Source organism: Notolepis coatsorum, assembly GCF_963971535.1.
Source record: "Notolepis coatsorum genome assembly, chromosome: 10".
NCBI lineage: Eukaryota > Metazoa > Chordata > Actinopteri > Aulopiformes > Paralepididae > Notolepis > Notolepis coatsorum.
In genome coordinates this window covers 78,208,519-78,225,231 of record NC_140174.1, presented here as the reverse complement: position 1 = coordinate 78,225,231, position 16,713 = coordinate 78,208,519, and the positions used below count along the sequence as shown (strand labels likewise).

Sequence of the window (16,713 nt, the reverse complement as noted above, 5' to 3'; positions counted from 1 at the left end):
ATACTATGAGACACTATACACACAGCCAAAGGCAGCGGGAGAAGAGGAAATAGACACTTTTCTGGAGAAGCTGGAGTTACCATCGATAGGGAGAGAACAGAATGAAGAATTAAATAAAATAATTACGGAACGGGAACTGGAAGAGGCAATTAGTAGAGCTAAAAACAACAAATCTCCGGGGAGCGACGGATTCCCATCAGAATTCTACAAGACATTTAGAGCAGAATTAGCGCCCATGTTAGGAGCGGCATTCAGGCACACGATGGAAGAGGGCAAAATACCTCCCTCGTGGAAGGAAGCCGTAATCACCACGATACCGAAGGAAGGGAAGGATAGAGAATTATGTAGTAGTTTCAGACCTGTGTCCATACTCAACGTGGATTATAAAATGTATACATCAATAATATCAAAGAGATTCGAGACGTTTATGCCAGACATTATAGATGAAGATCAGACTGGATTCATTAAAGGGAGACAGACACAGGACAACGTGAGAAAGACATTACACATAGTGGAGGAGATACAAAAACAAGGTGGTAGTGCGGTACTGATTAGCCTAGATGCAGAAAAGGCATTCGACAGTGTGAGTTGGGCATTTTTATATAAGACGCTGGTGAAATTCGGGCTAAACGGGAGGGCAATGAAGATGATCAAGGCACTATATCAGGAGCCGACAGCGAGAATTAAGGTGAATGGCAGCCTGACGGATAGAATCAGATTAGAGAGGGCTACCAGACAGGGATGTTGTCTCTCACCAACGCTCTTCGCCGTTTTCATAGAACCACTGGCACAACTGATCAGACAGACCGAGGACATCAAGGGAGTAAAGATAAAGGGAACGGAATACAAACTAGGCCTATTTGCGGACGACGTGATAGTATACATGAGGCAACCAGACAAGAGCTTCCCGGCACTGATGGATCTACTGAAGGAATACGGCCACTACTCAGGATACAAACGAAACGTGACAAAGACACAGACATTAGCATGGAACTATACCCCAACGACGGAAATTAGGGAGGAGTACGGGAGAAGGTGGGACATGGACAAGATTAAATACCTAGGGGTGAACATCACGAGAGGGGTGGGGAAACAGTTTGAGGCGAATTATACACAGATAAATCAGAACATCAAGAGAGACTTAGAGAGATGGACAGTAATGCCCTTGGACTTCAATTCAAGGATAGAGGTCATTAAGATGAACATACTATCAAGGTTACTATACCTGTTTCAGTCACTACCGATACAAATACCACAGAACCAATTCAGGGAGTGGGACAGACTGATATCGAGGTTCATATGGGCGGGGAGAAGACCACGGGTCAGATATAAAACACTACAACTACCAAAGGAAAAGGGAGGGATGGCAGTACCCAGCCTACAAGACTATTATTATGCAGCACAACTGAGAGCAGTGACGTGCTGGTGTAACGACAGATATGAGGCCAGATGGAAAGACATTGAAAAATAAGGGGAGGGATACAAGGTACAGGCTCTGGTGGGGGATAGGGAACTATTCAAGGAAAAAGAGGGACTGTTAGATCCAATCACCAAGTGCACCTTGACTATATGGAACAGAGTAGTAAAAACACACAAATTGGAGAAGCAGTCAGGGGTTCTGAGATGGGTAGCACATGACAAGAGATTCAAGCCAGGGAGGTTGGACCATGGATTCAGAAGGTGGGAAAGGGGGGGGGGGGGGGGGGCAACAGCGATATGCAAAATGATAGAGAAGGGAAAAATGCAGACCCTACAAAAATTAAAGGAGAAATTTGGACTAGAAAACAGGGACCACTTCAGATATCTACAGGTTAGAGATTACTACAATAAAGAAATAAGAGGAGACAAGGACGAAGAACAGAATGGAATAATCGAGATGATAGTATGGGCATACGATATCATAATATCAGCACTGTACCGGGCTATAATGAACAGCAAGGGACACACGACCGATTATATAAGGGAGAAATGGGAGAGAGAACTAGAGATAGAAATAACAGAGAAGGAATGGGGTAACATATGCGAGGTGCAGCACTCAACAACAGGATCAAGGGTATGGAAAGAATTTGGATGGAAAAACATAATCAGATTCTTTATAACCCCAGAGTTGAAGGGAAAGTATGCACCAACACAAAGGACATGCTGGAGGATGTGTGGGAAGGAGGGGGCAAATCACACGCACATATTCTGGGGATGTCAGAAGCTGAAGGGGTATTGGGAGGAGATAGGGGAGGCAATGACCAGAATATTAGGATACGGGTTACCACAAACGGGACTGGTGCTTTACTTAGGGGACCTGACGCACGAGGGAATACAAGGGGGGGACAAGTATTTAATAAAGATAATGTTGATATCGGCCAGAAAAGCAATAACGAGACTGTGGTACAAAGAAGATCCACCGACAATAGCACAATGGGTAGGAATAGTAGAGGAGATACAGGATATGGAGAGGATAACACACATGCTGAGGCTACAGGAAGAGAAATTTGGGGAAAGATGGGGAAAGTGGGAGGATTATAAGGGGAACGAAAACGACATCACAGAGGAGGAACCAAATGCAACACAAGAGGGCGAAGGGTAAAGGAGGAAAGAGGTTCAAGGAGGGTCTCTGAACCCGTGTCACACACCTTTGCTTTAGTTAGTTTTTCCATTTTTATTTCTGTTGGGTATGACAATTGTTTTATGTTTTTTTGTACTTTATTATTTAGGTCTGTTTAACAGTGTTCTTTTATTGTATGTTTATATTTAATTTCATGAATGTACCCGTATATGTATGTCGATATGCTATGGATGTCAATATAAATGTTATGTTGTATGTCCATAAATGTTGAATAAAAATTTAAGTTAAAAAATAAAATAAAAATTTACATATGATGCTATCGATATATATTCATGATATTATGTATTATATATGTATATGAATGGGTGGTGGAATTGGTTGCGATGCAAGGGGCACCAGCTAAAATCTTGCCTATCGGACACCAAATTGATCAGCTCTGCCTGTCAGTGCCAAAAACAAGTTATTTTGGTGGCACGTTCTTTGATGGGTGCACTTTATCCAATATGTTACATTGCAGCCCTCAATACTGGATTAATTCAAACTATGTTGGTCGGTCCTTATGAGTCAGTTAAACTCTGTTGTGGGATATTTTAAATGAGCCGAGACAGTGAGCTGTAGAAATTCAGATGAGTCAAGTTGTAAAAAAAGAACATTATTTCCGTGATCACAGAAAAGTCCTCAGTTTACAATCAGAGACAAGTGTATAAGCGTCTGACCAGAAAAGTGAGAAAGTGCTCTGGTCAGACTTACAATAAATACATAGTTGACATGACGAATGAAAACAAAGATGAAAAATTAAAACAAAGATGAGACAATTAAAACAAAGATGGGTTTAGGGTTGTTGTCGTGTCTGACACAAGACTGGAGACAAGATTAACAAGAAAAGAACAAGATGTCATTTTTCTTGGATGTGTCATATCTAAGTCATATCTAAGCCATTGTTTTAAAAACACCGTCAGACTGTCGCCTAGTGTCTTGACTAGTTAAACTAGTTAAAGCTTTGTACAGTACAGATAAATATGTATTTATAACAGAGCTATGAAACATGTCCAATAAGTTGTACAAATGATGTAACATATAATAAATTACTATTACAACTCCAAATGATAGAAAGATAGGGGCCAGGTTAAATAATATTGGAACGATCCTTTAATATGTATGTGATGCTAGAGATGTCCTCATCATTTTCCAGGAAATAACTAATTTGGCATTAAAAAAAGCATGACAAATTAATAAAAGAAAAAAAGCCAGTCATCTAGGACCCTAACAACAAGTGATTAATCCATTAAGTTGGATGACCTCTAATGTTCACAAATGGTGATTGAACCTTCTAATATGCAGAAGTAAGATGTTCCAATTCTGTTTTGGGATTGGATTCTTGGCCGAATCTCAATCTGTTGTTTATTTTACCATATGCAAATGTATTCTTGAAGAGGTTGACTTATAGATGGAAAATAATACCTTTCATAACTCACCATACTCAAAATACAGATACACAAAGGCCATGACTTAATGTACATATTACAAAGGTAACAACTTTACAGTTTTAAAGGGCATTGACACATACAGTCCATCCTGGAAAGACCTCACTCAATCAATTTGAGAATAAAGAAAATAAAACAAATAAAAAATAAACTCTCTAATCATGTGGTTTGGCTTTCAGTGGTGGGTGACCATAAGCTACAGTTGGATAAAAGATTGCACCTTTAATGAAACAGCACCACAAACAACAAATCATGTTATCGCTCAAAAACCTTTGTCAAGCAACAGGACCTCTTTCTCAAATTGTTGCCCAATTCCAATGTCTCCTATCCTGCCCCTGTCCAGCATATCCTACTACCCATATCCTGCCCACCATATCCTACTACCCCTATCCTGCCCAGCATATCCTACTATCCCTATCCTGCACAGTGTAGCCTACTATCCCTATCCTGCACAGTGTAGCCTACTACTCCAATCCTGCTCAGTTTAGCCTACTACCCCAATCCTGCTCCTACAAGGCATATAGACTACTACCCCAATCCTGCCCCTACAGCGCACTACCCAAATCCTGCCCCACAGCATAGCCTACTACCCCCCTATACTATCCAGCATAGCCTACGACCACTACTATCCTGCCCCATACACAGCGTAGCCTACTACCCATATCCTGCCCTACACAGCGTAGCCTACTACCCCTATCCTGCCCCTACACAGCGTAGCCTACTACCCATATCCTGCCCCTACACAGCGTAGCCTACTACCCATATCCTGCCCTACACAGCGTAGCCTACTAACCCTATCCTGCCCCTACACAGCGTAGCCTACCCATATCCTACCCTACACAGTGTAGCCTACTACCCATATCCTACCCTACACAGTGTAGCCTACTACCCATATCCTGCCCTACACAGTGTAGCCTACTACCCATATCCTGCCCTACACAGTGTAGCCTACTACCCATATCCTACCCTACACAGTGTAGCCTACTACCCATATCCTGCCCTACACAGTGTAGCCTACTACAAGTTCAAGTTCTTTAATAGTTGTCATACAGAAGTACAGAATACTTTCATACAAAATGCTTCTTACTGTTACGCTCCAGAGACTGTGCTAGACAAGATAGTATCAAATAACATAATAACATAATATAGCATGAATTTAGAAGAAGAAAATGAGGTCACAGTGTTCGGTATAGACATATGTACAATGTTCTGAGTTACCATATAATATACAATACACAATACTATGCAGTGTACTAATGTACAGTACTATCTAGTGCAAAGCAGAAATGGGATGAGGTACAATTTTAGGTACAATTTACAGTAAGGTGTACGAGTTGTAGTGCAATCCTTCATCCATAAATATAAAGTGTGGGGAGTGGGTGCTACAGTGTGTTTGTTTAAAGTGGGTGTGTGCTATAAAGTGTGTGGAGTGGGTGCTACAGTGTGTTTGTTTAAAGTGAGTGTGTGCATGTGGATGTGTGTGCTATGTGTGTTTGGTGGTTGTTGTTGTGTAGTGTTCATTCATTGTTCGTTTAGCAGCCTGATGGCCTGGGGATAGAAGCTACTTCTGAGTCTTTCTGTGCTCGCCTTGAGACTCCTGTATCGCTTGCCTGACGGCAGCAGTTCAAAGAGGCAGTTGTTCGGGTGGCTCGAGTCCTTAATAATTCTCTTAGCCTTCCCCTTGCAACGCTTGTAGTAAATGTTCTGGAGGGTGGGGAGCCCCCCTCCAATTGTGCGTTCGGCTGAACGTGTCACTCTTTGTAGTCTGCTTTGGTCTTTTGCAGTGCTATTCCCAAACCAGGAGGTGATGTTGCCGGTCAAGATGCTCTCTATTGTACATGAGTAGAAGTTCTTAAGGATCTTCTGGCTGACTTGGAACTTCCTTAGGCGCCTGAGGAAGTAGAGGCGTTGTCGTGCCTTCTTCACCACACTGTTAATGTGTGTGGTCCATGTCAAGTCCTCGGATATGTGGGCTCCGAGGTACTTGAAGCTGTTGACTCTCTCAACCGGTGCCCCGTCGATGCTGAGGGGGCTGTAGTCCTTGACCCCCGACCTCCTGAAGTCCACAATCATCTCCTTTGTTTTGCTGACGTTCAGGGAGAGGCTGTTTTCCTGGCACCATCCCGCCAGGACCTTGACCTCTTCCAGGTAGGCCCTCTCGTCGTTGGCAGAGATCAGGCCCACCACCACTGTGTCGTCAGCAAATTTGACGATTGTATTGCTACTCCGCTGAGCCACACAGTCGTGTGTGTACAGGGAGTAGAGGAGGGGACTCAGAACACAGCCCTGGGGGGCCCCTATGTTGAGGGTGATGGATGAGGAGGTGCAGTTGCCTGCTCTCACCACCTGGGGTCTGCCAGTCAGGAAGTCCAAGACCCACTGGCAGAGGTCATAGCCCAAGCCCAGGTCCCTGAGCTTGGCTATGAGTATGGAGGGGACCCATATCCTACCCTACACAGTGTAGCCTACTACTCATATCCTGCCCCTACACAGTGTAGCCTATACCCATATCCTGCCCTACACAGTGTAGCCTACTACCCATATCCTGCCCTACACAGTGTAGCCTACTACCCATATCCTGCCCTACACAGTGTAGCCTATACTACCCCTATCCTGCCCTACACAGTGTAGCCTATACTACCCCTATCCTGCCCTGGCTGCTCAGCGTAGCCTACTATATGTATGGCTTTCGGCCGTGGCAGTGATACACGTGCTAGGAGGCTTAAGGGAGGGCTTACCAACTGTGCCAGCCATACTCCCTGTACCACCCCAACCCCCGGCACGGAGGGGTGTCCCGCTTGGCATGGCAGGGTGAACTAGCCCCTGATTGATGGGCAGGGTTTCAGCCCACTACTGCGCTCCCCAAGGCCCTGCACGCCTCCCTTTCCCCTTTTTCTCCTTACTGCTATCTTGGCAGCGGCGCCCATCTTCCCTCCCGTGCCAGGCAGCCGGCTAAAGCTCCTGGTGGGCACATCAATTACAACGCCGCACCTCCCCTCTTTTTCACACGTCTGTCTGTGGGTCCGTCTACTGTCTCAGACTCTGCCAATCTGCTCCCTCTCTCCGTCTCCCATCCATCGCTGTCTGGACGGCTCTTCTGTGAGTGAGTGAGCGTGTGTGTGTGTGTGTGTGTGTGTGTGTGTGTGTGTGCAGCTTACTCAATGAACACACGTTCACAAACACATCTGTGCATATGTGAAAACACACATGTAAACGTCCAGGTTTACACTTACACACACACAAATGCACGCACACACACACACACACTTACAGCACCCTTCCATCCGCAGGTCGTAATGGTTGGTGGGAAAATCCTCCCATGGGACCACTCAGGGCTGCAGGCTCAGGTGTGTGAGTGTAGCGTATGTATGTATAGCCTAATAGGGGGGTGTATGTGAGTGTGTGACGTGTGTGTGTGTGTGCAGGTGCACGTGTACGTGCACTCTTTGAGATGTTGTTGGTGTCTCTTCACAGCATCCATGCGTGCACTGTTTATTTGCCAAACGCAAGTTGTTTGATGAATTATGTACAGATTCTAATAATTTCTTGGGTTTAATTACTCATTTGTAGCTACTTTCTTTTATTTAATTTGATTCCATGAATCCAGACATATTTGAGTTTCTTCCTATCACAGAATGTCTGATGAATGACATTATGATAATGTCTTATAGAGCTTTTTGAATTCATTAGCTTGGGTTTGAGGAACTGATAGTCTTTGGAATTTGGCACTTGGTTGACTTGGCACAAAATGAATCATATACAGGCAACTTGTGGCGATTGGACGCCATCTGGTGTTTTTTAGCTGTCTATGGCCTCTTTCTCACCAAGCTACCAGTGAGTATTCAGATACGCGTAAATATTTGTACCGTTTTTAGTGCTGTATTTTCGAATATTAGATGCTGCTGCTGCGGTCCCCCACGATTAACATGCAAACAAATCTGACTAAATCTAAACAGTCTTGTTGTCTGCAGTGTCCCTGTCCAGGCAGTCCGCCTACTATCTAGTTTTGATTGATTGATTGTAGCCTTGGTCAATATGCTCAATAACAATACATATTATGAGCGAATTAATAAATATATGAATTAATTAATAAATTAAACAAATACATATATAATTAATTAAATAGAATGATCAAAGACCAGTCGACTATAACCCAGGAACGGAGCTTCGCGCAAAAGCTCTGGTTCCGTCCGCCTACGGAAGCCCAGAGGTTGATGACGGAGGTCGAGGAGAAGAAGCGAAGATGGCGGCTGTGTCGGGGGTTTCTATGCAGGGCAGTAGCCCGGCTAGAGAGCTCTCCCACTCGGTGCAGCTAGGAGGCAGCCAGGCTCTAGGAGATCGGAGCAGAACTGAAGAAGGGACAGGTGTGTATCTACCCGGTGTGATCAGGCATTCGCTATCTGTCTTGTTGTTGTCAGATGTGACTGGACAGGCTGGTCACAGTGCTAGCAGCTAATAGCCCCCAACACAACAGCCAGGTAAAGGCACGTTAGCTAGCAGCTAGCCACATACTAGTAGTCTCTTCTGTAACGTTATTTGTCTCTTTATGTCTGAAATTAACACGGGCTGTCTTTTCGTTTATACTTAAGTTGAGTTAAAATCCCCCGGGTAGTGAAGTAAGCCGTATTATATAACAAAGTTAATGTCAGCTTGCAGAAAACAAGTTGTCAAAACTTTGTTGTGTTTAGCTAGCCGGGTGTTAGCTACATAGTGGAAGGTTCAAGGGCTTGAGATAGTTATCAATTCATCAGGATTAACTGATGACACAGTCCTGACACATTGGCTTTGGGATGTTGTGTGACCCGATTCAGTCAACTGTCTTCCATGTGTTATTCTTGGCAAGTAAAGATGGTGTGTACAACAGTGATTTTCAACGCATAAAATGGGAGATGCTACTCCTGTGAAAACATGTTTAATGTATCATTCATGTATATTACTATTCTAACTCTGTCTCTGTTATGAACTTGACATTAGGTTTATGTAGGTATTATTATTTCCTAATACCTGATTTAATGATATTTTACACAATAAATGGTTTAAAGCAATATCCTGGACCACAGTCTTAACAATAAGTATGGCTTGCTGGGGCCAGCTAGTATACTAGTCAGTCATGGTCATGCCAGCAATTGACGAGGCTCTGAAGGTGTGAATATGTTGATAACTAATTTTCCTAAAGTTATTAGGCTAGTTTATGAATGAAATTTAATGAAACCCAAGTCTTTGATTGATTGATTGAAAACTTTATTAACATATTGCAGAATGGGTACAATACAGTACAGCTCAATACACACAATTGTTAAGGGGATGCAGACCAGAGAAACACTTTCGTCTTGTTTACATCAGGGTCCCCCATTTTCAATTCATCAGGACATATATCACATACATGTCATGACATACAGATAGACAGTATTAGTCCCCATTTACCAGGGCATTAGTAGCTTAGAGGTTAGGGGAGTGTGCTTGTGCCCAAAAGGTTGCTGGTTCGAATCCGTGAACCAACCCAGATAATCTGAATGCTGGTCACTTGTTCAAGCAAGGTACTTAACGGACCATATTTGTTACCTATAGTTGTACTGATGATGTTGTTGACTGGTAGAGTCCTTTGTCAGCACTGCACACTCCATGATGTTCCTCATACTAGCTCTGGTTAGTTAGCCACAAACTAATGCAAAGTCATATACATACTGACTGAGGACAACTGAAATCGAATTTGTTTGCACTAATATGAGTACATTTCAGTTGTCCTCAGACAGTCAGCATGTACAATACATACAGGAGCTTGACCCCATTGACTTTGCATTAGTGGGCTAGGATGATGAACATCATGGATTGTGCTGAGAAAGGACTCTACCAATCAAGATTATTGGTATTTGAACAAGGAGGGCTGCAGCGTCTTTGTGGTGTGAATCCAGTGTTTCTTTGAAGGTGCTCTTGACTTGGATGAGGGGCGCCAGTTGAATACAAATAAGGAAGTTCCAGGCACTCTTCTTGTATATAAAAAAGGCTTTAATAAATAGCTTAGTTCATTGTAGAACGACCATTAAAAAAACACCAACATTATTGGTATGTAGCTAATCGTTCTTAGTTCAGACAGGACTCCCAGGTGTGTGTATGTGTGCTGGATGTAAAGGCTAGTTCAGAGTACTGGACTCCCAGGTGTGTGTATGTGTGCTGGATGTAAAGGCTAGTTCAGAGTACTGGACTCCCAGGTGTGTGTATATGTGCTGGATGTAAAGGCTAGTTCAGAGTACTGGACTCCCAGGTGTGTGTATGTGTGCTGGATGTAAAGGCTAGTTCAGAGTACTGGACTCCCAGGTGTGTGTATGTGTGCTGGATGTAAAGGCTAGTTCACTTCAAACTGGACGGCAGGTGCGTGTGTATAACTCTCTAGAGACCATTGCTGTGAACAATATTGTGTTCTTAGGTGTTACCCTAATGCTTTCATTGCTTTGAAGCTTCAATTGCTGATTGATTGAAAACTTTATTAAAAGATTGCAGAATGTGTAGTGTGTACAATACAGTAGGGCTCAATACACACAATTGTTAAGGGGATGCAGACCAGAGAAAGACTTTCGTCTTGTTTACATCAGGGAAGGGCTGGGCGATATGGCAAAAAATCATATCGCGATAACGATATGATAATGTTATCATATCACTCAACATCGATAATTATCGAAATTGTTATAAGTAAAAAATTATTATTATTATTTTTTTTAAACAGATGTATGTTTATTTTGCAGCAATTCTTTGTCGTTGCCGCCATCTTTAGTGTTACATCCCCTCACACTCCAGTTCTCAGGCTGCAGCTGGTTTAAAAGCGAAAGTAAACCGGCTTCTCTGCTGGCTGTGGCTCCAGGGGAGTTGAACAGTTCTGGCTCTGCTAGTTTATTTTCGATCTTTTGGCGCTTTTTTGGTGGACAAACCACCGCACATGTGCACTGTGTCTAGCTCTGCTAGCACACATAGCCTACTGCAGGGCTATTCAACTAAATTGTTCAGGGGGCCACATTGTCAGAAACCCAAGGGGCTAGGGGCCGGACTGCCACGGCGCCTCCCCGTGCTATGAATATATGTACACTTCACACAACACGCAACCACATTTTCACAACTTTTATTTAAAGGGGAACTATTTTACTATTTCTTTCACTATTTGGGCACTTTTACACAATTCCTGTGGGTTTATGGAACACCTCTGTAATTTTTTTTTTTTTTTAATTCATTGTTTTGTATTTCTAATCAAGTACTCAAAAACAGCATTTTTCTACCTCAAGATCTTAAGCCGTTTTGAGCCTGGGCTCCAACCACAGTGAGAACTGTGTGGAAACTCAGCTGATTATCATGCAGCGGTGTCTCTCTGACATCACAAATCAGCACATTTTCAGATGACTCAGTTCAGTGAGGGTGAATATTGTGAGAGGAGAATTGGAAGAATGCGCCAATATGAGAATTAGAGACATAGATCATATTAATATAAGTCCACATAGCTAGGAAACAATGCTAAACACTGAAAAAGGCCATTTATAAGATAGTTCCCCTTTAACTACATTGCAAAAGTAGTATACTTTTCAAAAAAAGTGCTTCATTTATGTGCCACATCTGCAACATCTCCTGCAAAAAGTGCTTAATTTATGACTGTGCAACAACTGCAACATCTCCTCTTCAACATTTCAATATAAAAATAAAATAAAAAACAAACAAGTGCATGATGTGCATCTGAACATTCTAACATCAACACTTGAACAAAAAAACACATTTATAGTGCAGCTGAGCTTATGAAAAAGTGCTTCATGTCTGTGCAACAACAGCAAATCACAGCATCTTATTAGCACTTATTGTCCACTCTTAACTCTCAAACATCAGGGGGGTGGGGGGCAGACAGGCCTAGCCTACATACACACATCTAATGAGAGCGATTGCACTTCTTTGACTGGGCAATGGCAGAGAAAGAGGGTTCATAGGAAGTGAGGGCTACCCGCAAACAGTGATGCAAATGCTCATTTGTCAAGGAGGCATGGTTGCTTGTTTTAATGGCATTCATGTGAGAGAAACTGGATTCACAGGTGTATGTTGAGAGGTGTATTGTTAGCACAGATATTGCCAGCGTTTTTATTTTGGGGAATGTCTTGACATGAATACACTTTATCCAAAATGTTGTGGTGGATTCATTCTCAAGTGCCTGCTTCAGAGCAGATGATGCTTGCATGTCAATTATTTCAAGTTGCAGGAGACTTTCATCAATGTGAAGTGATGCAAGGAACTCTTGTCCTTTTGTGGAAATAGCAGCTACATTGGCAAATGGGTTGCTCACAAAATGCATCAATTCTCTGGACATGTCAAATTCATCAAATCGACTTGCAAAGTTTTCCCTCAATTTATCAATGAAATCTGTCATTAATTGAGTGACTTTTGGCTCAATTGTGCGTGTTAACGTTGACAAGAAAAGAAAAAAGTAAATTTTTTTTTTGTTTTTTTTTTATTTTTTTATTATCATCTAATCTTTGGCGGGCCGGTCAGAATCATCCCGCGAGCCGGATCTGGCCCGCGGGCCGCCAGTTGAATAGCCCTGGCCTACTGTGTACAGACGGTTTCAAACGGTATTTTAAATTAGAAAGCAAACAAAATAAATGGACAAGAGACAAATAAATCTCAATTTGGTCAGTATTGTCATTTGGACAAGCAAAGCCATTACTTTAAGTTGCAAGACAAGTCTGTCCACTGTCTCTGGTTTTAAAACTGCCCTGTTGCAAAAAAAAAAAAAACGATATATTTTTTTTTCGATATCGATTATTAAAATATATCGCGATATTTATCGTTATATCGCCCAGCCCTACATCAGGGTCCCCCATTTTCAATTCATCATGACATTTATGACATACATGACATACAGATATACAGTACTGTTACATCCAGACATTTATTATGACATACAAGATAAATAAATATACAGTACTGTTTAACACTATGGCGTCCGTCCACGTATATATATGTGTTTTGAAAAAGCGCGATGTGGACCAGAGCCACGAGTATATACGTGACGAGTTGTTGTTGTTTTATTCCATATTTATATCGCTTCTTAGGTACCCGCTCTACCAGCATCTTTTCAGATATTTGATTTTCGAAACATGCAGTACCGGCCAAACCCGCTTAGGGGCGCCATCGCTCCACTGCAGTATCATTGTGAATTAATCTTTTTTTTTAAAAGTACAATTCTGTGGGCGGATCATAGTTCCTTGATCCCAGCAGAACATCCTCCATCTTGGATTAGTTTGGCGAGCGTTTTTTTCAGCGTGGAATAATGGGATTTATGATTAGCCAATGTGCATATCGATCTACCAGAATCCGATGAGTGGTGAGGAAATGCTGCCGGCGATCACATGGCCTGACGGTAGGATAATATTACCCCAAATTACAGCTGGATTGGACATTGTTTTATAACGTAACGTGATTGGTCAATGCAGGGTTAGAAATTAAAAAAAATTTTCAAGGGCTTTTTTTGCCCCCCTTAATTGCTTTTCGGGGGCTTTTTTTTGTATTTCGGGGGCACAATATTTTTATAATGAAAATTAACATAAAGATTATAAAACATTGTTGACACTTTTTTTTACAGTCTTCATCCCTATGTTTGATAACGTAATGTTAATGTCTCCATATATAGGGCTCTACGCTAACCTTTTTCCCAAGGAGCACATGTGCTCCTAAATAAAATGTTAATAAATAAAATCTAAATACAAATTTAGGAGCACACAGAAATTTAGGAGCACAGTGACAATTGTTCAAGTAACACACACACATGATGTGTGACATCATGGCTTGGTTTCATGTTTTGAGGTACGTACCTTCAATTATCTGTAAATAATACATACATACTCTTATCTAAATAGATTCAATATTATTGTCCCTGAGGGCAAGTTGTGTTGTTTTCTTGATACATCTACAAATAGCAGACGAATAACCGGTTGCCTCTGGATCAATGAATGTCTAATATTGAATAATATTATTAGATATTTTATTTTTAACATCCCTAATTCCAACAGTCAAGAGGCTTGTTTCAAATTGATGAAAAACCCCACACACGCAACGTTTCTGAGTATAGGCTCTGGCCAGATCGATCAATGAAATACGTTGCGCGCTCAGCGCTGTGGAATGAAGGAAATGCGCATCGGGATCGGATTTGGATGTTATTCTTTGTAGTTGTGTTACAAATGGAACGGTCTTTCCCCGCCGAACACAAGTTACTTAACGTTACACGGGTCGCGCTATGCAGATGCTTAGCTTGCTAACGTTAAGATAGCAGTGTAATGCTTGATGAGAGCAGAGCGCTCTCTCTGTGTTCGCACCTCTCAAGTGCCTGGAAGCATCTCCCTGTAACATGCAGCGGGCCCCGCCTCCCTCCTCCTTGGAACAAACATTCCACCCAAAAACTGAATTTCAGTCCAGTTTCAATCTGAACTATTAACAGCGGAGCTGTTTTGTAATCTTCACAATCACTCGTCTGTCTCGCACTGCAAGTAAATGATTTTTCCGGTGTGCACACACACATATTATTAGGGGCAAATACGCACTGTAGAGCATATATATAATTATATATATAATTAGTAAACTGTCGGGGGCTTTTTTTGCCCCGCTTAACTGATTATCAAGGGCATTTGGTCAATTTTCGAGGGCATTTTGCCCCAAGCCCCCGTTAATTTCGAACCCTGGGTCAATGAAAATGCTATATTGAACGCACACTGTATTGCAGATCAATAATAGTAAAAAAAAGTGTTAAGAGACAGAGATCCTAAAAGAAAATATATACATTCGAGAGGGAAGAAACTGTACATTGGAGGGGGTTGGACTTGGGTGGGTGGGTGGGGGGGGGTTTGGACATTTACTGCGGCCAGTTTCGAATTGCAGCCTCCAGTAGGTGCTCTTTGAGAGCGGTTTTGAAGGTGGGTAGGGATTCACATTATTTTACGGCTGTGTGTAGGGCATTCCACATTGTTGTGGCATAATTGCGAAACGTGTTTAGTCCCTTGTTTGAGCCGAATCTGGGTTGAACATGATTTGTGGAATTCCCTCTGGTGTTGTGGTTGTGGAATTCACTGAGGCGTAACAAAATAAATGGTTTGGTTCCTGTTGCTTGTCAGTTAAAGCCATGGGTATGTAGGGAATTTATTTTATTTTATTTTTTATTTTATTTTTTCCCACGGCGACTATGGATTAGGGATGGGAATTGATAGGATTTTATCGATACGATTCCATTATCGATTCTGCTTATCGATTCGATTCTTTATCGATTCCCTTATCGATACCTGATCAATTTATAATTTAAATAAATAAATTGGAAATGCAACAGAACTACATTTAGTCATTTAGCTGACGCTTTTATCCAAAGCGACTTACAAGTTCTGTACGACAAGCCATCAGGAAGGGCACAACTCTATCAGCTGAGCAACAATGTTCATCAAAGTGTTGAGTGCTACAGTGTAGGTTAGTTTATTAGGACAAGTGCATGACAGTACGGTTAGTTAGGGTTAGATATATATTTTTTTATTCAGATAATGGTTGAAGAAGTGCGTCTTTAGTCGACGGCGAAAGATTGGACGTGATTCGGCTGTCCTAACTGGGGTGGGTAGTTCATTTCACCATTGTGGGGCAAGGACTGAGAATAGGCGACTTCTCTTTGATGACCCTCCCGGAGCTCGGATAGGAGTAGGTCTGAGGCGGCCAGAAGATGCAGAGCGTCGGGGTCTAAGCTGGTTAGAATTATAACATGCAACTTGACATTTCTGATTGTCATTTATTGTTGAGCCCCCATGTCAGAAAAATACAAAAACTGTAAAAAATAAAACATTAACTATAGCCTACACTTAAATAAAATAATGTATTTGAGATTCTCTTAAAATGTATTTATTTTTTTATTCTTAAACTAATTTAATCTATTGAATAACAGGTTGTTATTCCTCTGACTTCTGTCACACACACACACACACACACACACACACACACACACACACACACACACACACACACACACACACACACACACGTCACACACGTCACACACGTCACACACACACACACACACAGAGAGAGAGAGAGAGAGAGAGAGCTCCCCGGGCCCCTGTCCTTTATGTATTGGCTTGTGTTGCTACACGGACACATTTGTATGTTGCACCACTGTACTTCCTGGTTTACACTTTACAGACTTGTAAACAAGCACTCGCGTCTCTCATTATATGTGAACTAAAGAGTACAAGGTTTACACAACAGCCCCCACCTGCTGTTTTATTGTATTTGTACCTGTACTATCCGCTGTCAGCTGTTTATCTCTCTTTGTGAGGTTGATTAAATAGCGTTAGCTCACGTTAGCTCACGTTAGCTCCGCGGCTAATTTTAGCTCACCCTAAACTAAATCAATGACAATGTTCTAAAGCATTCAAGTAGTTTTCACTGCACATAGAAGTAGCCAAACAGCGGGAGCATTTCGGGAGCATATTACCAAAACCCAGGCAATTTCGAGCCCTTAAGGAATCAAATAGAGTCTGCCATGGCTACATGGTAACGTAACGTTATTGCGCAACTGTAGGCAGCGATAAGGGAATCGAAAGTCACAGGAGCCACACGGTTCCAGGCATCGGCCAATTAGGAACCGGTTCCCAATGGGAACCGGTTTTCGATTCCCAT

At 42.2% G+C, this 16,713-nt stretch overlaps 1 protein-coding gene across 1 annotated transcript in view; it reads left to right on the top strand.

The window, feature by feature from the left end:
- The first annotated feature begins 8,277 nt into the window (after nt 1-8,277).
- Nucleotides 8,278-16,713, top strand: part of med1 (mediator complex subunit 1) — a 66,710-nt gene continuing 58,274 nt past the window's right edge. Inside the window, exon 1 of the mRNA XM_084323875.1 lies at nt 8,278-8,408. Coding sequence (XP_084180001.1) covers nt 8,288-8,408 — 121 coding nt within the window. The 5' untranslated portion in view covers nt 8,278-8,287. The remainder of the gene's footprint in view (nt 8,409-16,713) is intronic.